Genomic DNA, 22,725 nt, shown 5'->3' with positions numbered 1-22,725 from the left:
AACCATTTGTCGGAATCGAATGTGAATGGACGAAAAGAGAAAAATTGTTAACAGAACATGAAGGACGACCATCGGAGAAGATAAGTGCAAGTCTAACGAGAGAAAAGCTTGGTTCGCGGATCGTAACCGATGAAAATCGACCAACTAGAAAGAAGACGAGGTGCGTGGAGTGCGATCACTGTCGCCGCAAGTTCTTGAAGAAGAGCAACCTCGTTGAGCATCTGAAGCAGCATAGGCACAAATGCGCCGACTGCCCGAAGACCTTCAGCCTTCGGCGTTATCTGGTCTCTCACGTCGAGAAGAATCATCGGCAGCAGATGTACGAGTGTAGCGTGTGCAAGTACAAAAGCAACAACAAAGGTACCCTGAAGAATCACTACATCCGGCTGCACACGAGTAACTACGACTACGCGTGTGACACGTGCGGCAAGCAGTTCAAGATAAAGAAGGCCCTGAATCACCACGTGAAGCAGAATCACAGCGAGGCTCCGCCGATCGTGTGTGACGTCTGCGGTCACTTCAGTAAGAATCTCCACGCCCTCAAGGCTCACATGAAGTACAGACATTACAAGCCGGAGTTTGTCTGCCGGATATGTCGACGGGGTATGACGACACAGGAGAACTTGGAGCAGCATCTTACGTGGCACGAAACCAGGGAGAAGGTACTCTGTCCGACTTGCGGCAAGAGATTCCGGGGACGCGACCTGGACTCGCACATGAGAGTGCACACCGGGGTGAAGCCGTTCCCCTGCCCTGTCTGCGGAAAGACTTTTCGACGGCAAACTGCTCAAGAGCAGCACGTGTTGATCCACACCGGAAAGAGACCCTACATTTGCGATATTTGCGGTCAAGCGTTCGCTCAAAAGCCCGGTTTAATCTGCCACAGGAAGAGACATCCTGGCCCGCTGCCCCCGCTACCTGTAGTCTCCATCAAGAACATCGTCACGGAATTCACGAAAGAATACGCGACGAAAAACGCAGTCATAAAGATTGAATAAGATGTACAAGTTTGTAGTATTTTTAGTGGATACCTACACCTGACGAAATTAATTGTGGATTAAATGTTTCACGATTACATAGAGAATAATTAAAAATTTGATATAAAAAGAGCCATGGTCAAAAAACAAGAATCTCAGAAAGTCGCTTATTTAAAATAGTACTTTTTATCTATATAGAAGAAATACATATTTCTTTTACATATTTTGTAGATATAAATGTGATATTTGTATAGATTTTATAAATATTCTTACAAAAATTAATATTTTTTATTGATACTTTTTATTCATACATATATAAACCTTTTGAGCAATATTATATACATGTATATGTATACATACATGCACACTTTTTTATATCAAATTTTGAAATATGAATGTCTTTTTTGCAATTTTCTACTGTATTTTGTATGTAGTTTACAATAAAAATTACAATTTTTATCAATTTTGTGTATATTCATTGATTTCCTTTGTGCAACACAATGAAGTATGACACGAGAGAATTAAAGAATACATAATATTCTATTTACTTAAGATAAATATGATATCGATACAATATTTTTTGTTCAACAACTACATAAACACGTAATTAACTAGTCTTTATTTAAATCATAATATTAATCATCCAGAGAGTATATTATTTTCTTTCATTTAAAAATATTTTTCGGCAATGATATTCGGCAATGAAATTTTAGGTACATATATATTAATTTCATTGTTATAAAAGAATCAAAATTTTTATTAAGTAAATGTTATTGTTAAATAACTATTTAGTCATTTTTTAATAGTGCTGGAATACTACATTTAAAAATATTTTATGTTACATTAATTACGATCTATAGATATTTGTTTAGATTTAACTTAATGTAATCTTTATATTTCTCGCAGTCTCTTTGTAGATTAAAAATATTTTCGTGTAAAAAAAACCCGGAAATCATTCAACAATCTTAATATCCCAAGTAAGTAAGCTCAATATCCAGCGATAGATCCTGCATATCGTGTGTAATAAAATTTAATTCGTTCGTAATTTATGTTTTAGTGATTCACCCGTGGATCCTCTGAACATCGTGGACGCGGAAAACATAGAATGCGTGCCCGAATACGACTTATTATCAAATAGAATTAAACGGCACATCGCCAGGAAAAGAAAAACGAGAGAAGATACGAGAAAGCAGAACTTGAATCGGGACAAAGTTGACAAGAAGAAACCTAAATTTTCCTTGGAGTGCGCCACGTGCGGCCAACGTTTCAGCCAGAAAGCGAGTATGGTAGTACATATGAGCCTGCACAAGTATCAGTGCCAAACCTGCTGCCAGAGCTTTAGTCTGAAGCGAGAGCTAAAGCGCCACGTCATGAACGTTCACGGACCTCTTCTGTATCCCTGCAGCATCTGCGAGTACAAGAGCAACAACAAGTGTACCCTGAAGGATCATTTCATACGGAAACATACCAGCGGCTTCCAGCACTCTTGTACGGTCTGCAAGAAGGAGTTCAAAATCAAGAACGATCTGAAGCAACACATGAATCAGGTGCACAGCGGCGAGCCACCCATCATCTGCAGTATCTGCGGACATGCCTGCAAGAACGTGCCCGCCATCAAGGCGCATATGAAGTATCGACACTACAAGCCTGCTTACGAGTGCAAGATATGTAAGCGCGGTCTGACCACGCAGGAGAATCTCGACCAACACCTGATCTGGCACGAGCGAAAGGAGAAGGTCGTTTGTCCCACCTGTGGCAAGACCTTCGGCCAGAAGAGGGACTTGGACCTCCACTTGAGGATCCATCAGGGTATCCGGCCGTTCTCCTGTCCGGTCTGCGGTAAAACCTTCCCTAGAAAGACCGCACAGGAGCAACACATATTAATTCACACCGGGAAAAAACCGTACATCTGCGACATATGCGGACATACCTTCGCGCAGAAACCCGGACTCATCTGCCACAGGAAGCGGCATCCCGGACCGTTGCCGCCGTTGCCTGTGGTATCCATTAAGAAAATAATCATGGACTTTACCCAGGAATTGGTCTCCTCTACGCAACAAGACAAAATAGATAGCTAAATAGTTATTTGAGAAATTGCTTCAACGTATCGACGACGAAATTAATTAAATTCATTTACATTAATCCCGGGATGCACACAATCCCATATGCGCGAAAGCACGTGACATCTGTTATTTGATTAGTTCACGAATTTTGCAATTTGTTTTTCTGAATATCGCGGATTGTCTTAAAAATTTGATTAAAAAAAAAAAAACGCGGAATGTAGTTTGAAATAATCAACACAGAAGTTTAATTTAATTTCCTGACTTGTACTATCTAAGTTGTACTATCTATACGACGTTTGCCTCTCTGTCGCGTAAGTCAATTCTAAATAACATAATTTTTAATTAGATATATTACTTAATTAAAAAATTACCAAACTAACTGACACGTATTTTATGTAAAAATGGTTAAAAAGTAAGATTTTTAATAGAGAAGAATTTTATAAACTATAATTTGTACGTATCAATTTATTCCCGGATTACTATTCACCTCATATACCACTTTACTTACAAATTCTCAAACCTATAAAATTTCCAATCGATTTTTTATAAACCTAGACATAGACGGCATCAGAGAATACATACAAGAGAATCAGGAACGAATCCGGAAACGTCGAATCAACTGCTCTCATATTAGGATATTAATTATCTGATTATATTAGTGATCCTAATTATTTGTTATACAAATTATATTCCGTATATAATTTTTTAGGGAAGCAAATTCAGAAGTTAACATTCTCAAAGTTTTTATACACACGAGCGCTCTATCACATTTCAAAAAATTATATGTTTCAGTTTTTCTATTTACGCTACGGTGTATATAAATAATTCTGTATTTACTTTTTTTAAATAAAAGAAAGATATTGTCCAGTAACCTTGATATTATTTTTCTGAAATTTACAAAAAAAAACATTATTTTTTTAAACTAAAATGCTTGGATATATATATACAATGCGCACAATAATTTGTTATATAGTTATATAGTTATGCGTATTATTGTTGTAAAATTAAAATTAATATCTTTAAATGTAATCTGTCCTTTTTAGTATACATATATTTATAAGAGAATGATTGTCGCTTTTACTTGTTTTACAAGATTGATGCATATTTAATATCGTAGCTAACACAACAAATTATGTTGTTTCCTCTTAAAATTTGTTTGGAATTTGCCCGAATAAAATATTTCACATTTATTTACAAAATCTTGTAACTTTATCTTGTAACTTAAATGTAAATGTAACGGCTATGTGATTCCTCCTTATTTATAGTTTCTATTTTAATTTTACAAAAACGACTTTTTGTAGAATTATTACGTTATTACATTGTTAATGTTTCTCATGTTATCACATCTGAAGACAAGTGGTAGAAAGGGTAGGTAGCGCTCACAAATTGAAGAAGTAAAAGTAAATCATTCAAGATTCCAACTACAAGTATAGTATAAAAATGTGGCGTTAATTTTTCAATTAAAAATCGTTTTAATTAATTTTTGTTTTTCTGTGAAATTCCGTCGTGAGATGCATATTTTATTATCCTCCCCTTCTTTCAGGCAACGACGGGGAGGTAGATTGCGCGCCATGCACCAATGCGTCAAGTGCGGGGCTCGTTTCCGTCACACGCGAAAGCTCGTGGAGCACCTGAAGAACCTGCACAACATCGACCGGGCGTTCAGCTGCGACGAGTGCAACAAGACGTTTCGCAGCCCGATGAACATAGCTCGTCACAAACTGATCCACACGGGGCTGAAAGCGTTCACCTGCGATCTCTGCGAGTACAGCACCAATCAGAAGTCCAATCTGGAGTGCCATCGTCGACGGCACGCGAAAGACTACAGCTTCAAGTGCGAGACGTGCGGCAGAGGCTTTTTCCACAGGGCCGAGTACCTGGACCACCAGAACGCGCACACGAACAAGCGTCTGTATCGTTGCGAGCACTGCTGCAAGAATTACCTGTACAAGAAGAACCTGTCGGTGCACCTGGTGACGCATCACGCCGGCAAACATGCCGCCGCGGTCACGAGGAGCGCGAGGACCAGGCACGCGTGCAAGTTCTGCCCGGAGAGATTCGTGTACAAGAGGCTGCTGGAGAGGCACATGAAGAACCAGCACGGATTCGCGGACGCGCCAGCGAAACACCTGTGCGATCTGTGCGGCGCGGAACTGTCGTCGATGCGACGACTGCTGGTGCACAAACGCAATCACGCGGGCGAGAGGATCTTCGAGTGCGACACGTGCGACAAGAGGTTCGCCAGCAAGGAGAATCTGAGCATTCACAAGCGGACGCACACCGGCGACAAGCCGCACGTGTGCCAGCAGTGCGGCCGCGGTTTCACGCAGAGGACATCCCTGGTCCTGCATCTGCGGTACCACTCGGATCAGAGGCCTTACCAGTGCTTGGACTGCGGCAAGGGATTCGTGTCCAACACCTTACTCAAGAGGCATCGCAAAGTGCACGAGAAGATCGTGCAGCCGAAGCTGTGAGATGGAACTTTCGACGAATACGACATTTCGATCTCTATCTAATTAGGATTATTTTAATGTTTTTCTTTTTACAAGTGTATTTACCTCAAACAATTCTATTACGCTAATAGAAAAAATGTTTTAAACGCCAAACACTTTTTTTTTTAAATGTAAGAATGGAATATTTAACAAGTATTATACATTTATATTTTAGTAATAATATTTGGAAATTTGTAATTTTAATATTTCAAACGATCACAATTATTTATATTATTATAAATTACCTTCAATAGATCTATAACTTATGTTACTATATTATTTACACTGTATGTTATTCAATATACAGTGAATATATAGGATTTACTTGTTGACTGCGATTGTAATATTTTGTAATAAATGCAACGAAAATCTGGAATATATAGAATTGATTTTAATTACGTCTTTAAAATGTACCATTGAATCTCGTCCGCCACTTGCGGTTCTTTAACGATGCGATCTGTGAGTTCTCCTCCAGCTGTGGAAGCACACTTTACAAAAGCATCGACTTTATCCTAGGTAACGAATGTTAGTAGAATTTACAGTTACGTTTCGACGAGGCTTTATGTAAATGTGTATCATTATTGCAGCCAGTGGACAAATAATCACGATTTGAAGGTGAAGAATGAGTACCTACATGATATTGGACAAAAGTGAGTTGCTTATATAATTTATATTAAGAGGTTACAGGACTTTGAACATTTCAAAAAATTAAACACTTTTTTCATTTTCCACTAATTTAAAATCATACAAATGGAGCTGGTGCAGATTAATTGCGAGTAAATTGTTAAAAATTACAAAATTTATTCCCCAAGATTTAGACGCGCTTTTCTCAAAACATTATTCTTGAAAACGATGGCCATGATAACTCAAACACGGTTTATCCGATTAATTTAAAGATTTAAAGTAACACTTAATAATATTCCGCTTTGGTTTGCAGATACTTTCAATCTTTTTTTTTTTAAGTTGTAACAAATGTTTTTATTGATACTTATTTGTGATCAGTTTATTGACTCAAATTGTATATTATTTATTCCACGTGACGGCAGTTTGTTTAAAAAATTATTGCGAATATAGATCTGACGAAATCTATCTTATTGTTAGACTTAAGTATCAAGTTGTCGACCCAGGTTCTGTCCGTAAAGAGAAGAGATCCGTCGAAATGCTTGCTGTTTTGAATGGTTGCAGATTCGAAGGTGGCGAGAAGGTCTGCGAGCTGTGCCAGGCAAAATTTCACTTTGTTACCAGACTGGTCGCGCACCTGAGAATAGCGCACGGCATTCTTCGGCCCTTCAAGTGCGTCACCTGCGACAAGAATTATCCCCAGCAGTTTATGCTTAACGCCCACGTGAAGAAATCGCACACGCCGAAGACCGCGCCGTGTAACCAGTGCAGCTTCATGGGGGTCAACGTGACTGATGTGGAAAGGCACAGGCGGCGACGTCACCGAGCCCCGCCGAAATTCACGTGCGAGATTTGCAGCCAGGATTTCGCCGATAAGGACACTCTGATCGCGCACACGACGATGCACGACTTCATGCAGTATCAGCGATGCAACGCGTGCGGTAGCATCTTCAACGATGTGTACAGGTATATCTTCTTGATCGCTGAATCTGCTGTTATATCACTGGGTTTACTTCTGACACTTAAAACTCAAATGACCCGTACACGTTTAGATTTTTTTCTGAATTCGGAGGAAGTTCAATTTCGACTTCGCAAGTTTCCCCGATCGCGTTTCATATTAAAAAATAGATTCTTCCTTTTTTTTTCTTTGTTAGCTTGATTTGTTTATCGACGAGCTACATACTCAATCTGCTCTCGAAAATAAATTATAAAGCTTCCCTGTTCGTCCTTTGGGATTAAAAATAGTATCACAGTATCCTTAAATCAATTAATTCTACGATATCGAGGTGATGTAAATACAGATTGCAAAAGAGTATATTGCGTAGCTTGAAGGAACACAATCGTCTCTACCACTACGATCCTGCGTCGGACGAGAAGTCGTTCGAGGAGCCCAGCGAGAACGAGTCCGAGCACAAATGCGACGTTTGCGGCAGGGCCTACAAGTATAAGTCGATGCTGAAGCAGCACAAGATCAGAGCTCACGGTGACCAGTCGACCCACGAGAGACGCAGGTACCTTTGCGCGCTGTGCGGCAAGGAGTTGAAGACGGCGAAGGGCCTCGAAATCCACAACAGATCGCACACCGGCGAAAAGCCGTATACTTGCGAGGTGTGCGGCAAGTGTTTCGCCTGTGAGACCCTGTTGAGGACCCACAAAGTCACCCATACCGGAGAAAGGAAGTACTCGTGCGACCAATGCGGCAAGGCTTTCACGCAGAGGTCCACTCTGGTTGTTCACAAGCGATATCACACGGGCGAACGACCGTACGTTTGTCCTCGATGCGGTAAAGGTTTTGTCACACGAACCGTCCTTAATACTCACATGAAGTCCTGTCGTTAAGGTGGATTTGTCTTCACGGGATTTGTCGAGTCAACGCGAAGGAATATAGATATCACCTATATATCACGAATGCTTAGGAATCCTACAGACGTTTGAAGATGTTATGATGTCTTTAATAATTTTTTACATAATTTTTAATTCAATAACAGAAGACTTGAATATACTGAATCTTTTACATAACTAAAGTCCCGAAGATATTATAATTAGGGATTACACTTTTTTACCTCAGGATGATAGATAAATATATTTTCTAATTTTAATAATGACTATATAATGAAGAAACCGTCCGTGATATTAGTCTATTAGTGAAAAAGATAATATCCCTTTTTTGTGTCAGTGGGATATCTATTGTTAATTATAAGTTATAAAATAATGCGCAGACTACTGCATAAAGCAAAAGATAGATATATAAAACATTACAATAAAAATGCTCTTTTTTAGATTGTTTTGTTAGACTTGATGAATATAACAAGATAAAAAATACTTAAAAGCATCAATGAGCAATTTCCAACACAATTTAGAATTATTTTTTATACATTTTTACATATTTTTTATATAAAATATTTTCGATTGTGATATTTATATCATATTATTCGTTATATGCGAACAGTATTTCTTCTATGAAGTATAGATTCTTATAATTGATATGTCATTTTGACGTATATATATTTTTCTATAAATAATTGCTGCCATTTTATACTACTATATTTATTCTTTACGAATAATGTAAGAAAATAGAGACAAAATGCAATTTAACGATTTTATATAAATTTTATATAATTTGATTTATATATATATATATATATATATATATATATATATATATATGGCAATTATATATATTGAATAAATAATAAACTTTATAATACTCATATATTATATGTATTATTATGCCCAAACATACACATATAACAGTCACTTAAAATTCGAGTCAAAATTGATTGTTAATCAATTTTAATATTTTTATTATACATAGTGTTTTTTGCTGTGGTATAGTACAACTATGTATTATTTCGTTCTTGGACAATTTAAAAATTGTTGTTTTATCGTTATTTTAATTGTCATTGTGTTATGTGATAAAAACAAAAGCACATCTGACGTTGTAAAACATCGGTATCAAAATAGAATTAATTTTTTTTTGCCAAATTGTAAACATTCGAAATTATTGACGAAAGCAGGATAACTCATCAATAAAAGAATAAGATCGAGGTAGGATCCTCAATCCGAAAGTCGACTTCTTGTTCGTGCATTTTGCGATCGTATCGATAATTAATGTCGTTCAGTACAGCACGATTATGGATATTGATGTTTCGAGGTTTCACATGTATTGTTCTGAAATCTACGATCACGTTCAATCAGATTTACTGGTGAAACGTAAAAAACATTCCTACTCACGGGTTTTGCGTTCGGCCTGAAGCTGACATATCTCGCGTAAAGTCTCGAGGCTTCTTATAATTCCATCATACTGCAATCTCGTCAAGCGCTTGCAACGTATCAGCATGGACACCAACAGATCGTCGAGTGATTCACGATTGTTCCTAAGCTGCAGCATAACTTCAACTGCAAAAGAAGATATTTTTCCTCATTCTGTTACGATGATAAATTTATAATAACGTACACAGAATTCATTCACCGAAAAGAGCTCGATTTATAATTTATCTTATAAAGTTTATGTAAAAAATCCAACAGCATCGAATATTTTATTTTATATCGTTAGGTCTCGAAAATCGATTAGCAAGTAGCAGCTTGTAAAATACCTAACGTATTCGTGTATTGAGTAATTATCAGACCGATCGTGCTCCTGAAGTTCCGTGACCTGCTCTGATCCCATACGTGCCCGCTGAACATGTGGAACTTAGCTAGGGGGATACTAGGCAATAGCAAGTAGTACATATCCTCATAGTGCGAGATGTTCACTGAAATTCAAACTTGAAAAGCTGAATGGTGCAATAATTCTCAATAAGAAATAAAAATCAAGCCTAAATTTTTGCACTTAAATATTACTTACAAAGTCTCTAATAAAAATAAAAATAAAAATAAAATAAATTTGAAAATTATTTATCTAATTACATTTAATCGATCTACGAAGACCATAGAACGAGCTTGAAAAGAAACAGAGACGGATTCAAAGATGGATTATTCTATACACTTTTTAGTGAAGGAGGCAATCCTAGATTATGTTGTTTAGCAACATTTTGTTATAGTGTTATACCTATAGTATAGGACACTGTCAAATCAGGGCAGGCTATCACCAAATTGCGCCAGGCAACGTCCGCTACCATGTGCTGCCTAGAGTCCGAGTCCCTTACGGATATGTACAGGTACTTTAGCGTTTTCGACGCTCCATTTGCAAGAGCGTCGAGAGCGTGATTTGATAAAGCCGGATAATCCAATTTCAACAGAGTCAGCGCGTGAAAACGACCCAGTAGGCGCAAGTATCTAAAACAATGATGTTACGTGTTAATCACGGTTCATACAGAATTGCCGCAAATAAATTCTGAAGTTGCGAAAGCACTCGAGATTTTTGTTTAATAATTTACTCTTATTCGTGTATATACATATATATACATTTTTTTAAATATGAGATATAAAGATACTAAAAAAATATTATATTATTACATTTATAAATACATAATAGTTTCTAACGTCTTATAATTTATATACCTTGGATTGTCGTGGGGAGCTTGCCACTCTCTGAAAGCACCGCGGAGATCCAGCGAGACTAGATGTTCACCGGACCCTTTGACAACCGTTCCCAGCAGTCGCAAGACGTCCGTCACGCCGAAGTCCGCGTTTAATAAGCTCAGGATCTCCAGGCTGCGTTGACCGCTGCAATACAAGAAAAAGAATCAGCTCGTAAATTCTGTTAAAATCGGTATAACGAACGGAAGATCACCGTAGAAAGTTTGCCAGGGCACAGAGCAGCGTTCCCCGATTGCCCCATTTGTAGCCGAACACCCAGTTTGTCAATATCAGTCGCCGCAGCTGCACATCCTTCGCGCGTACGATCGCCAGAAAATCGGCGCCCGCCTCGGCCTGAGTGTTGCGCCTGATCCTGATCTGTCTCGGCGAAATGTACGGCCGCGAAAAAGCGAGCTCCAGGCTGCGCATATGCTGTCCATATTTCGCCTGTCAATATGATGAATCGAGAGCATTTATATCGCTAGCACCAATTAATGAAAGTATGACACGACAAAATCTCTATTCAGGATCATCTTTTAACCCTTCGAGAACACACCTATTTTTTCATTCACGGAGGAGAACACTCTGGGTCAATCTGACCCTACCCACACTTTGAGTCGTCCAACATTTTAAATTGACGAGTGCGATCAGCTTGAAAAACTTTCCAGATGTACTTGGAACATTGTTAAATCAATTGATATAAATAAAAAAGTGCCACTTTTTATGGTAGACGATCAAAGTGTGTGTAGGGTCAGATTGACCTATGAGTGTTTTTTTGAAGGAAAAAAAAACGTAATTTTTTTTTGTTTTGTTTTTAATATTTCTGGCTAAAATTTTTTCTGGCAAAAAAAAAGGGTCAAATTGGCAAGGATTCTTCGACAAAATTTAAGAGAACTTAATAACTTCATAAAATAGTCATGTAATGAGTTTTTTTTTCTTTACCGAAATATTTATTTCTGTCCCTTTTTTTGCCTATTTTCTCCAAAGAGAGCAGTGAATCAGTTTCTTAATTCTTGAACTATATATCTTTTTCTTCAAATTCACGATTTCGATTTCGCTCGATTATCAATTCTACGATAGATTTAATTAAATTCACCGGGAAGAATCTCATCGGATGGCGGGGGGGAAAAAAATCTCTTACGGCGAGTTCTCCTGCCAGTGGGAAGTCGCCGCGCAGATCGCGATCGATGAGAACCGTGACGGATCGCCAGAGCACGGGTGAGGACAACGTGCGATTCCATGACCGGCAGACTTGGCTGACGCTGGCGCGATCCGCGCGATCGAGATGGCCGAATATCTGCGTCAATATCAGCTCAGGTAGCTGATCCCACATCTCCCGGCTTCAGCTTGGCCCGTCCTCATCTCTCCTAAAAGGCGGTCGTTGGCCTAAATTAGCGATGGTCGTTTTATTTCCTGAAGTCCCGTTGTCGAGCTTCGTCGATTGCTCTTGTCAAAAACGATCGATCACGAAGAACTGGATTGAAGTGTGTCTCGATATACATCACATGTGAGTAATACTATATTAATTATAATTACATATATATAGCGGAAAAAAGTATCTTACAGTTCTTTTATAAATATTAATATCAACGTTCCGCTTGTGTGTTATCGATATAATGCCAATATTATAATAATATTAATTTTCACTAATTTCTTGGAGACAGAAATGCGTATATATTACATTATACACATTTCAATTAAACATCAATATTAATTATTAATTATTGATTCATGTATTTTTCACATTAACATTTTGAAAACAAACATTTTAATAATTAAATTGCAAATTTTTATTTTAAACAATTTTATATTTTAAGATTTTATCGATTTTACGATTATCGACGGTTCGATATATCGAAAACCGAACGACGTACGGACGTAGCCGATATATTCCACAAAACATGTGTTGTAGGACGCCATAGGACGCGTGTTTAAACTTTAAACGCGAATCTAATCTCGTTGAAGAAAGTAAAAAGAGGAAGAAGAGAAAGAATTCATTAACGTGTGATTCGTATGATCTTGCGTGCTGTTACCTATCGAGAGGAGATTCCTGTTACCTGACGTAGCTTGAATTCAACAAAATCCTACATTCTAATTTTTTAGTGAAAGCTACATCACAAAGCTATTTATATTCTCAGAAGTGTAAACTGTTGCGGAAGACATTTATAGCGTGAAAAATGCATTCTCTAAGGAAATTGTCCGGTTCGTTTAGTCGTACGCTGAGAAATAACGTACGACGAACCCTAACCTCCCAGCCTGCGGCGAATGCGAGTGTCGACGACAAAGGTAATGTATTTGAAATATCACGAAAAGTGTAACGAATAAACGTAAGGTTCGGCACACATATGTTTCATTTCAGAAAAACCGATACTGGTGAAGCAGATGGGTAAGGTGACTGCTATCGGTATTAATCGTCCAGAAAAGAGGAACTGCCTAGACGTTGCTACCGCGCATCTACTGTCCGAAACGCTGGATGCATTTGAGAATAATGAAGAGTCGTTAGTGGGAGTGTTATACGGAGTAGGAGGCAATTTCTGTGCCGGTTACGATCTCAAAGAAATCGCGGACTATAACGGCGAAAACGAGGAAAGCGTACCACATTTTGGACCGCTGGTACATCCGCGCTGCAATCTCTCAAATTACGAAACGGCACATTTGTTCAGGATACCAACGGGTCTCTTTGATTCTTTATAGGCGAATAGAACTGAATTGGCTAAGAAGCCGTTGGTCGCAGCTTTGAGCGGGTATGCGGTTGGAATAGGATTCGAGCTTGCTCTAATGTGCGACTTGAGGGTCATAGAGGATACAGCGATGGTGGGCTTCTTAAACCGACGTTTTGGCGTTCCAATTTTATGCGGAGGCACCGTCCGTTTGCCTGCCATGATCGGATATTCCAGAGCTATGGATCTTATACTGACCGGAAGGGCGCTTACTGCACAGGATGCATTCAATTGGGGAATTGCGCACAGATACACATCTTGCGGTTCAGGTAAAATAAAGATTCTTTTGAATTTATTATAAATCTCGTGAGAGAAGACATTACGAGATGTGTAAAATTCCTAACTATTCTTAGTTCATAAAATAAAAAAGTCAAGATAACGATCTTACAGTTTTTTTTCTCATATTTATACATATTATTTCAAGCCATTTAATTATATAAATTATATAAAATCATTAATAATAACGTGTGTCGATCTTCAAATATTCAATCTTTTCCAGCTCTGGGTACAGCAATGAACTTGGCGAATTCTCTTGTAAAATTCCCGCAGAAAAGTTTGCTGGCGGATCGTGCGTCAACATATTTTGCCATGTTTTCGCCGAAGCATATAGAAGAGTCGCTGCAGTTCGAGAAGGATAACTCTTCGCACTTGATATTAGAGGAGGGTGTTCCAGGCGCCAAGAAATTCGTCGATCACAAAATTGGAAGGCACGGGAAGTTTCATGATATCACTGTAAGAGATGAGAGCATTCGAGAGCTGGATGAAAATTTATTATAAAGAACTTCTAGCGCGTTTATGTGTATGTATATATATGTATAATGTACATAATGTACTTTTAGAGTAGCTCTCTAAATAAGCCTAATAAACCATTTTTCATAATGTATTTTTGTCAGCGCGATAAATTGTACATATTAAAAGTATCATTTAATATATCCATGTCTAGTCTCTCGTGGATTAATACTATCATACGCACATACTTTACAACACAGCTGCAATTGTAAAGTAATTTATTCATTAGATTTATTGTTATGCTTTTTGAGCGTAGATTTAACAGAATTTTTTCGCGATGGTCTTTGGATCTTCGATAGAATGTCGCAATATTTTTTGGCTGCTTTGCCAGTTAGAAGTGGTGTGAGGTTTATCATCTGTCCGTTCTCATCCCCTGAAAAATATTACCTGTAATTCTAATAAATAAAATAGTCGTACATTATTATTTACGTTCGAAGGTGACGATAAAGTATGTTAAATCTGATTGAAGAATATCTATTCCATTTGTACAGGGTTCGTAAAAAGATACATTCTTCAATTGACAATTTACTTCATCGCACAAATCGAACTCGCCTGAAAGAAATTGTTTTCTATGAGATTTTAATGCTGATTTTAGTTAACTAAAAGGCTACGTTGTAATTTATCAAAATCGAAATTGTACGCTATATCAGCAATAAAGTTAATACTTTTATATAATTAATAGATATATTTAAAGATTTTTATTTTATTTCACTTTTATTTACATGTATCGCTGACACGTGCAATTTTTTTTATGTAATTGAGTATCATCCTAATCGGACAATTTACGTTCACCAACACTTCTCTGTCTACAGACATAGTTTCTGAATGCCCAGCGTCATCGCTATTCGACAAATATTCTGTAATTATAATTATAATATTATACCATTGGTATATGACTCACTTTATTGGAAAATAATCACGGTTTCACATACCAATATATTTAACCCTTATCATAGTCGTCATATCTGATGTCTGTCTAACATTATAAAATGTGACAAAATAAATTGCACGTTCTTTTTTTTTTTTAATGCATCTTCATCCATAAATTTGTACTCTAATATTATGAAACGTGCTCATTTCTTTGCTATAATTCCTGCTGTACAGATTTTCGGAAAAAAGATTGTATTTTCTAAGAGACCTTTTTTCCCTTTTTTTTTATCTCAGATAAGTGGATGTATATTTCAGCGTAAGATATCTGGAAGAGGTCTTTGATCTGGATATTTAACATATAAGGATAGAATGAAGGATATTCGGAACATTTGAGAGGCGCCAACTTCTGATCTTGCATGAGTCAACTTCGAGCCACACATATGCGTAACCTTTTGGATTCATTGCGCCTTTTTTTTTATCGCGAGGAAATTTTCGACTACTGGGGGATTTATTGCGCCTTCCTTGTTGAGTTTATTTATTACAATTGCTTATTACGTACTTTCACTTTTTTACTATTGCGGCTGTTACTAGCCCGGGCCCGGGAATCGCTCCCGTAATTTGCGCAGTCCGTGCGCCTAGAACAATCGATGGTGATCGGTACTTGCGTTCATTAACAGTTTCCCCCTTTCATTACGATATCCTTTGCTTTTCGAGTTGTACGCGATCTCGTTCACCGTGCATTGCACGCGATTTTACTTTTACTATATTCCAACTGCCCTTATAATGCAATTTTAGTGATCTTGCTACACTAATTGCGACTTCCTCACGTTATCACTCGTCGTGCACTTTTTTTCTGACTCCTTATCTATTGATCTCCATTGATTCTCTTCGCGCTCTCATTCACTCATTCGCGGTATGTCCGGATGGATGGTGGAAAGATACAATGTAATGCAAAAGGATTTCGTTTATTGCTGTCAAGCACATAATATACGTTCGTTTTATTAAATCCTTTAATATTATCTTGGTATTTTTTTATTACTCATATTCCGACATACTATACTCTCGTGATATGCTTGAGGACTCCTGCCGCCTTCATGCCTGTGGAAGCACTTCTCTTGGAATCTCGAGTCATTCTAGAACCTTATTATTCGCGGATCAAGCTACCGCGCGGGCTTAATTAGCGAAAATAATTAGAGTCAACCGACGCAAACATCACCGTCAAGCCTGTTTAAAACCGTCGCGAGGTGACGAAACGGAGTGTTTAAAGCTGATGTATTATTTTATGGAAACTCATAAAGTATTGAGAATCCTGGCTTAATTTTTAATAGTTTTTGGTGATCGTCTCAGTTTATCCTGAGGCATTTTTGTGCTTTAATAATGACCAGAACCATATATTTGTCCAACCTATAAAGAATTATAAAACTATTAAAAAGAAAGCCAGAATTCTCAACTTTGAGTTTCCAAATGATACGTACTCCAGCTTCACACACACACACACACACACACACACACACACACACACACACACACACACACACACACACACACACACACACACACACACACACACACACACACACACACACACACACACACACACACACACACACACACACACGACGAAACGAGTGCAGGTGTATTGTTGTAATTTCCCCTTCTCTGTCGTTTCCTTTGTAATTAGTATAAATGTAACCAAGCGTCAGAATCGAAAGTCCATCGCAGAATAAATCCGGAAGTGAGCCGCCCATACCAGGAAAGCTCTCCCTCCTAGTAGACATTCCTCGGCGAACGTTCCGTCTGCTTCATGGGCTACGGTTCATGGCGAGCTTCTTTCTTTCCTCTGACTTTTTTCTCGTGAGGCTCTCCTCCCTTATGCCTGGCGTTATCCCTCGCGTCTCTCTCCCTCCCCCTGGTCTTCATTGCCGCCCCCGGTTTCTTTGCTCTTGACAGGTACTCACGACGGTAATACGTCAACCGCGAGGTACCCTTTTGTCCCTCGGTACTTGTAACTGCTTGAAAAAGCGACGCAAGATGATTTATGTCTTGAACAGAGCATGCCCCTATCCCATTTCGCGCTAAACGCAAAGGTACCAACGCGGACCGGTACACGGTAGCGCGGAATCGCCTGATCTGTCTCTGTCTGTCTCTGTCTCTGTCTCTGTCTGTCTCTCTCTCTCTCTCTCTCTCTCTCTCTCTCTCTCTCTCTCTCTCTCTCTCTCTCTCCCCTCTCTCTCTCTCTCTCTCTCTCTCTCTCTCTCTCTCTCTCTCTCTCTCTCTCTCTCTCTCTCTCTCTCTCTCTCTCTCTCTCTCTCTCTCTCGGACACGACTTTCGAAGACGACTCCATAGGGCTTCTTTCGGAGCAAAGTCGAAGGCGAATTGGCTGAAACTTAGTCAAACGCAAATACCAAACGTAATGAGCGAACAGAATCGATCCGCGAATCCGCTTCGCTCCATAACTTCGTGTTCTAAGGGACACTGGGCTTGCATACAAAGCGACAGTATAAATATCCTAGATCGCCGCAGAGTACTTTGTAGGAATACAAAGCGCACGCTGTTGCGCGTTTCGCGCCGTTGTTTATGCGTAGATGTCTCCCCCGTTCCCTGCTTCTTTCCCTCCTGGCGATCCACCGGTTCGCTAAATTCTTGGCACACGGTTGCGCGTTGTCCTCGCCGTTGCAACGACCTATATGTCTAAAAGAAGAACGGCCGGCCGTACGCGAAATCGTTAACGAGGCAATTCCCGGAGAGGCGCATTCGTCATCCGCCCGTCAGCTGTCGAGAGACTCGCGAGCGCTCGTTCCTGTGCACAGTTTCTTTGTGATCGGCCTGCGCTTAATACATGGCATTTAAGACCAACGCGGAGGGGCCTTTCACGAATCGCCATTGTGCGCTCTCTCGACGATCTGTTATTATTAGCGGCTCGAGCCGGCGCACAGCCGCGGCGGAGGAAATGTTCTGCCTTATGCGTGGGAGAACCACAAACTACCACAAGGATGCATTCTTCGCCAAATGGGGCGTTTTACGTACGTTGTGCATTGCGGAAACCGCGCAGATGTGTCTCGGTGCACGACCTCGTTCGGGTTCTCCCCGCATCCGTGCGGAGAGTCTGTTTTCGAGATGGTTTCAGATAGTTCAATCCCGTTCTATTCGCCTCGTTCTTATTTGTTCTTATTCTGTCCACGAAATACGGAGGAAATCCGTATTTTATCAACGCGTCGAGAAAGAAAGCGAAGAAAGAGTTTGGCTCGCGTAACAAACGCGCTTTATTTTTCCATCTCCTTTCTTTTCTTCCCGTTTGGGAATATTCGGTTTCACTCGCGTAAAGGACCCCGCACACATCACAGGGAAAATTGGCCCTCCCGTCGAATTTGCTGAAATTGTAGTATGATGTAGTTCATACGTCGTTCTGATCAAAAGTCATAATGGGCCTGAGGTCAAAGAATGGACAGTTTCCGAGATATGGAAGGTCAAAGGTCGATAATAGTACCTTATTCAAAAATTCTATTCTTTTTACACGCATATGCATGTGTATTTGTACGTGAACGTAGCTTCGTAGGTCGAGTAGTCGAGAATCGGCTCGCTTAGTTATTTGAAGCCGAATCTCACTTCGGCGAGTTTCGGCTCTGACTACACCGATTGTCTTCCTTTATAGCTATCACCAATCTTGAAACTCTACCATTTTATCACACCGGAGAGTACGAGGTTAGATGGCAATATAACATCACTGAGAGTAATATGGCCACTCATGGTACGCATGCTTAAATAAAAATAAAATCCGTACGAATGTAGAAAACGGGCTAACTAAGAACCAGGCGCGGTAAATAATGCGCAAAGATTTATTTTCATTTCTATTTATCAAGACTTGAAACACAGCTCCAGTTGGAGTAGTAAAATCCCCATGTAACATGCCTCAGTGGTTGAATTGGTATGACACCTTCACGGAATGAAGGATGTTCCAGGTTCGAACTCTGGCTGAGGTAATATTTTTCGCAATGATTTCTTTACAGTTATTTAGATGCAAACAGCATCATAAATTAAATCGAATTGATTTAATTAGGTGTAGAGGGAAGAATTTAATTACTCCAACCGGAGCTGTAACGTGTTTCAAGTCTGACATATTCAATCGGCGCGCAGTCAAGGTTGGAAGATATGTAAAATAGAAATAAAAATAAAATTTTGCGCATTATTTACCGCGCCTGGTTCTTAGTTAACCCGTTTTCTATATTCGTGCGGATTTCCATTGGAACCTATACTTCGAATTATAAAAATAAAACCCTTTTTCGACGGTGAACATGCTGGCCAAGTTTGATCTCGATTCGTGCACTATTAGTTTCGTAGGTGGCCATATTGCGAACGCCATATTACTATTGCCAATATTGTCATGTATCAAACCAGGCTACGCTCACACACACACACATACGTAGAATGGCACATACGCACACAACAATACTGCCAATCAGTTGACGCAATTTTAAGAGCAAACGGTCCGCAATATTGGTACGTTGTGTTGCCTGCAACATGTGCTATCACAAATCCCTCACAAATTGATGCTGTTACGTTGCAATTAATTTGCTGTTAATAGAAATATAATTCATATGAGTTCAACCCGACAAGCATAATGCTGTCTCACCTTGTCCCGAGTTTGTCAAAATTAGTTGCATTAACGATTGTTGGCAACATGGCAAAAAACTCACAGCATTTGGCTATCTGGGAATGTTTTTAATCGTTTAATAGGCTATGGAAAACATTTGGAATTACGCCTGGATTTGTAGGATATAGCTGCACGGATTTAATGAAATGAAAAGAAAGCGGATGGAAAGACCAGACGATGAAAAGACGTAAGGAAAAAAAAGCGAAAGATTGAGCCGAAAAAAAAACCGTGAGAAACACTTTGAATAATATACCAGTTCAAAGTGAGAAAATAAATTTCATATTTCTCGCATTTCGTGCACCGAAACGGTGCCAGCCAGTCGGTCTAGTTTTCTTTATTAGTATATACAGACGAGAGAGCGACGAACGCATTTGTGAGACGCGTGAAAATATTCCATCTTATTCACACGTAAATGCTTAATTAATTGACAACGCTACGAAGAAGTGAAAAAACCGCTTTGACATTTTGTAATACATTACAATTTCAAATACGCATGTATATCAGAATCACGTTAATTTAATCTAAATAATAATGCTCATTTTTCATTCAACAAAATTGTACTTTCACAATCAGGTTTTCTTATAAAAATTATAAAAATTGGAAAACAATGACAAGTTTACAATGCCATTAAGAAATGTCGCGGCAGAAAAATATTTCACATTCATATTACCGCAGTTAAGTATGAAACCTTGCGAACTGCCCACCGTTATGAATACTATTTGTGCCTGTTTTAATAAAAGCAATATTTAATATCAACAAGTATATCGACAAATTAAATTCAGAGCTTACCATTTGTATAAGAGTAATCCACTTCTTGAATGGTAGAAGTCTTCGTTGCATATTCGATCCAAAAGTGCTCAGACAATAATAGGAATACATTATCATGTGTATAGAACAATTGAGTGCTATGATAGTCATGAGGAAACTTTGCGGAGAGTGTCTGAGCGTCGTCCAAGCATAGATAACCGTGGAAATATGATGGTACGTGTGTAAAAATGAGATTTGACGATTTTTTTTCCTCAATACAAATATTATGGTTTCAATGAGATCAATTATTTTAAGCAACAGTGTCCACCATATAATTTCAAGTATCTGCAATAAGAAAATTATATCTATCTGCAAAATCGTTATTATCTCAATTCTGTTAATTCTTACAGAGTTATATCTATTCTCCAAATTCACACGTTGAAATTTATCAATATTATTGCGTATGTCGTATGAGTAACAATTATTTATTATATAATTCTCAAATATTTAAAGTGTACTAATTTAAATTCATGCAAATTATTTCTTATTTTTGACAATTTAAAAGGTTAACATACCTTTTCACTGTTACGACTGCAAATTTTATCGAGTGACTCGCAATATCTCCACACGGCAGTGAACGGTCTACCATCTTTCATGACGTTAAACACTAGCCAAAAATTTGCACCAATTTGAAAAAGATTGTAACATTGTATAAACCTTTTCAACGAATACGGTTTTCTGTTTTCCATAAATTGCGGTCCAATAAAGTAGACGACGTATAAATAAGCCAGCAATATAAAAATAATTGGCATCGGCGAAGATAACAATAGCCATTCCATCGTTCGCGCATCTATGAAATTTATATAATATGAGTTAACACATAATTTTGATATATATATATTAGAACTTACTAGCCATTATTTCCGAATTATAATGTTTAGATTCCAGTTGAGCCACAGTTTCACTTTAAGTATGTTTCTCCTAGCAATCCTAAAATAAAACTGAAGTTTCGAAGAGAAACCGCAACTTAAAAACTATATATACTGATGTTATATTTATTCACGCATTTACATATTCATGGCTGTTATATATTACGCATAAGTATGTGTAATTTGCATGTGAACCTAGCTTCGTAGGTCGAGTCGTCGAGAATCGGCTCGCTTAATTATTTGAGGCCGAATCTCACTTCGGCGAGTTTCGGCTCTGGCTACACCGATTGTCTTCCTTTTATAGCTATCACCAATCTTGAAACTCTACCATTGTGTCACACCGGAGAGTACGAGATCAGATGGCAATATAACGTCAGTGAGGGTAATATGGCCACTCACGGTACGCATGCTTAAATAAAAATAAAACCCTTTTTCGACGGTGAACATGGTGGTCAAGTTTGATCTCGATCCGTGCATTAGTTTTTGTAGGTGGCCATATTGCGAACGCCATATTACTATTGCCATGTATCAAACCAGGCTACGCTCACACACACATACGTAGAATGGCACATATACGCACACAACAACACTGCTCACGTGCGGATATACACAAAGAATAGAATTTTCGAATAATAAGGCACTATTATTGACCTTTGACCTCGGGCCCATTATGACTCTTGATCAGGACGGCATGAACTACATCATACTACAATTTCAGCAAATTCGACGGGAGGTCAATTTTCCCTGATGTGATGTGTGCGGGGTCCTTTCTTTTTTTACGTTTACCACGTTATAATATTGTCTTCAACCGTTCGTATAATTGCACGGTTATAGCTACAGGTCAAGACGCTAATAAGATTCATAAGGTGTCATATAACGTGACTAACGACCATGACGGAGTTATAGCCCTCAAAGCCTCCCGACGCGTTAAAGCAAGGCGGCATAATCTTAGAATGGGAATTAAAAGCATTGTGCAATATTATATAGTGTATCGCGCAACGAGTTGAACGAGTGGAAATCGGTGCTGCTGCGCCGAGAATTTTACGAGAGAGAGAGAGAGAGAGAGAGAGAGAGCAAGGGAAAATATCAACGGTGATCTCGCGGATGGAATCTCCCCCGGAAGTCGCACTGTTAATAGCGACGCGATTATTCGTACATTATTTGTGGGAATAATCCCGAATATCCAGAGATCCAAAGTTGAGCAAAATCCACTGTCAAACAAGATCCGCCGTTGACAAGATCGATACCTCTTTCATATCCAATGTGACAGACAGAAACTTCTTTGAAATTAAATATGATATTATCCAGCATTGATTTAGATTTTAGATATATGGAAGCTAATTA

The 22,725-nt window shown here is 38.7% G+C and overlaps 4 protein-coding genes across 4 annotated transcripts in view; 2 read left to right on the top strand and 2 right to left on the bottom strand.

Moving 5' to 3' along the window:
- LOC143900399 (uncharacterized) overlaps positions 1–8,675 on the top strand; it is a 68,631-nt gene extending 59,956 nt beyond the window's left edge. Inside the window, exons 5-7 of the mRNA XM_077411697.1 lie at positions 6,120–6,182; positions 6,718–7,119; positions 7,479–8,675. Coding sequence (XP_077267823.1) covers positions 6,120–6,182; positions 6,718–7,119; positions 7,479–7,992 — 979 coding nt within the window. The 3' untranslated portion in view covers positions 7,993–8,675. The remainder of the gene's footprint in view (positions 1–6,119; positions 6,183–6,717; positions 7,120–7,478) is intronic.
- Positions 8,676–8,891: 216 nt separating this feature from the next.
- Positions 8,892–12,176, bottom strand: LOC143900390 (F-box only protein 39). Its single transcript, XM_077411664.1, has 7 exons — positions 11,816–12,176; positions 10,889–11,121; positions 10,657–10,821; positions 10,205–10,431; positions 9,750–9,908; positions 9,388–9,552; positions 8,892–9,331 (listed from the first exon to the last, which is right to left on the bottom strand). Exons 1-7 carry the CDS (start codon positions 12,005–12,007, stop codon positions 9,180–9,182), a joined length of 1,293 nt encoding a protein of 430 aa, XP_077267790.1. The 5' UTR covers positions 12,008–12,176; the 3' UTR covers positions 8,892–9,179.
- Positions 12,177–12,562: 386 nt separating this feature from the next.
- Positions 12,563–14,866, top strand: LOC143900278 (carnitinyl-CoA dehydratase). The gene is made up of 4 exons (XM_077411426.1): positions 12,563–12,960; positions 13,034–13,287; positions 13,369–13,663; positions 13,894–14,866. Exons 1-4 carry the CDS (start codon positions 12,852–12,854, stop codon positions 14,169–14,171), a joined length of 936 nt encoding a protein of 311 aa, XP_077267552.1. The 5' UTR covers positions 12,563–12,851; the 3' UTR covers positions 14,172–14,866.
- Positions 14,867–18,691: 3,825 nt separating this feature from the next.
- LOC143900307 (very long chain fatty acid elongase 1-like) lies at positions 18,692–21,473 on the bottom strand. The gene is made up of 4 exons (XM_077411486.1): positions 21,364–21,473; positions 21,028–21,302; positions 20,495–20,797; positions 18,692–20,430 (listed from the first exon to the last, which is right to left on the bottom strand). Exons 1-4 carry the CDS (start codon positions 21,368–21,370, stop codon positions 20,275–20,277), a joined length of 741 nt encoding a protein of 246 aa, XP_077267612.1. The 5' UTR covers positions 21,371–21,473; the 3' UTR covers positions 18,692–20,274.
- Positions 21,474–22,725: the final 1,252 nt, after the last annotated feature.

The sequence above is a fragment of the Temnothorax americanus genome, unplaced genomic scaffold, assembly GCF_048541705.1.
Source record: "Temnothorax americanus isolate GAGA-0224 unplaced genomic scaffold, ASM4854170v1 Scaffold3, whole genome shotgun sequence".
Taxonomy (NCBI): domain Eukaryota; kingdom Metazoa; phylum Arthropoda; class Insecta; order Hymenoptera; family Formicidae; genus Temnothorax; species Temnothorax americanus.
This window is presented reverse-complemented; position numbering and strand designations above follow the sequence as displayed.

Bases quoted from the DNA above. Each gene is read 5' to 3' on its own strand.
- LOC143900307 (XM_077411486.1), bottom strand. The intron at 20,798-21,027 runs GTATGTTAACCT...TTCTTATTGCAG, and splicing joins GCAGTCGTAACAGTGAAAAG to ATACTTGAAATTATATGGTG. The intron at 20,431-20,494 runs GTAAGCTCTGAA...TTATTAAAACAG, and splicing joins GGATTACTCTTATACAAATG to GCACAAATAGTATTCATAAC.
- LOC143900278 (XM_077411426.1), top strand. From the start codon at position 12,852: ATGCATTCTCTAAGGAAATTGTCCGGTTCGTTTAGTCGTACGCTGAGA. The intron at 13,288-13,368 runs GTACATCCGCGC...GATTCTTTATAG, and splicing joins TACCACATTTTGGACCGCTG to GCGAATAGAACTGAATTGGC. The intron at 13,664-13,893 runs GTAAAATAAAGA...AATCTTTTCCAG, and splicing joins ATACACATCTTGCGGTTCAG to CTCTGGGTACAGCAATGAAC.
- LOC143900390 (XM_077411664.1), bottom strand. From the start codon at position 12,007: ATGTGGGATCAGCTACCTGAGCTGATATTGACGCAGATATTCGGCCAT. The intron at 10,432-10,656 runs GTATATAAATTA...TCATTGTTTTAG, and splicing joins GCTCCCCACGACAATCCAAG to ATACTTGCGCCTACTGGGTC. The intron at 9,553-9,749 runs GTATTTTACAAG...CTTCTTTTGCAG, and splicing joins TCAATACACGAATACGTTAG to TTGAAGTTATGCTGCAGCTT.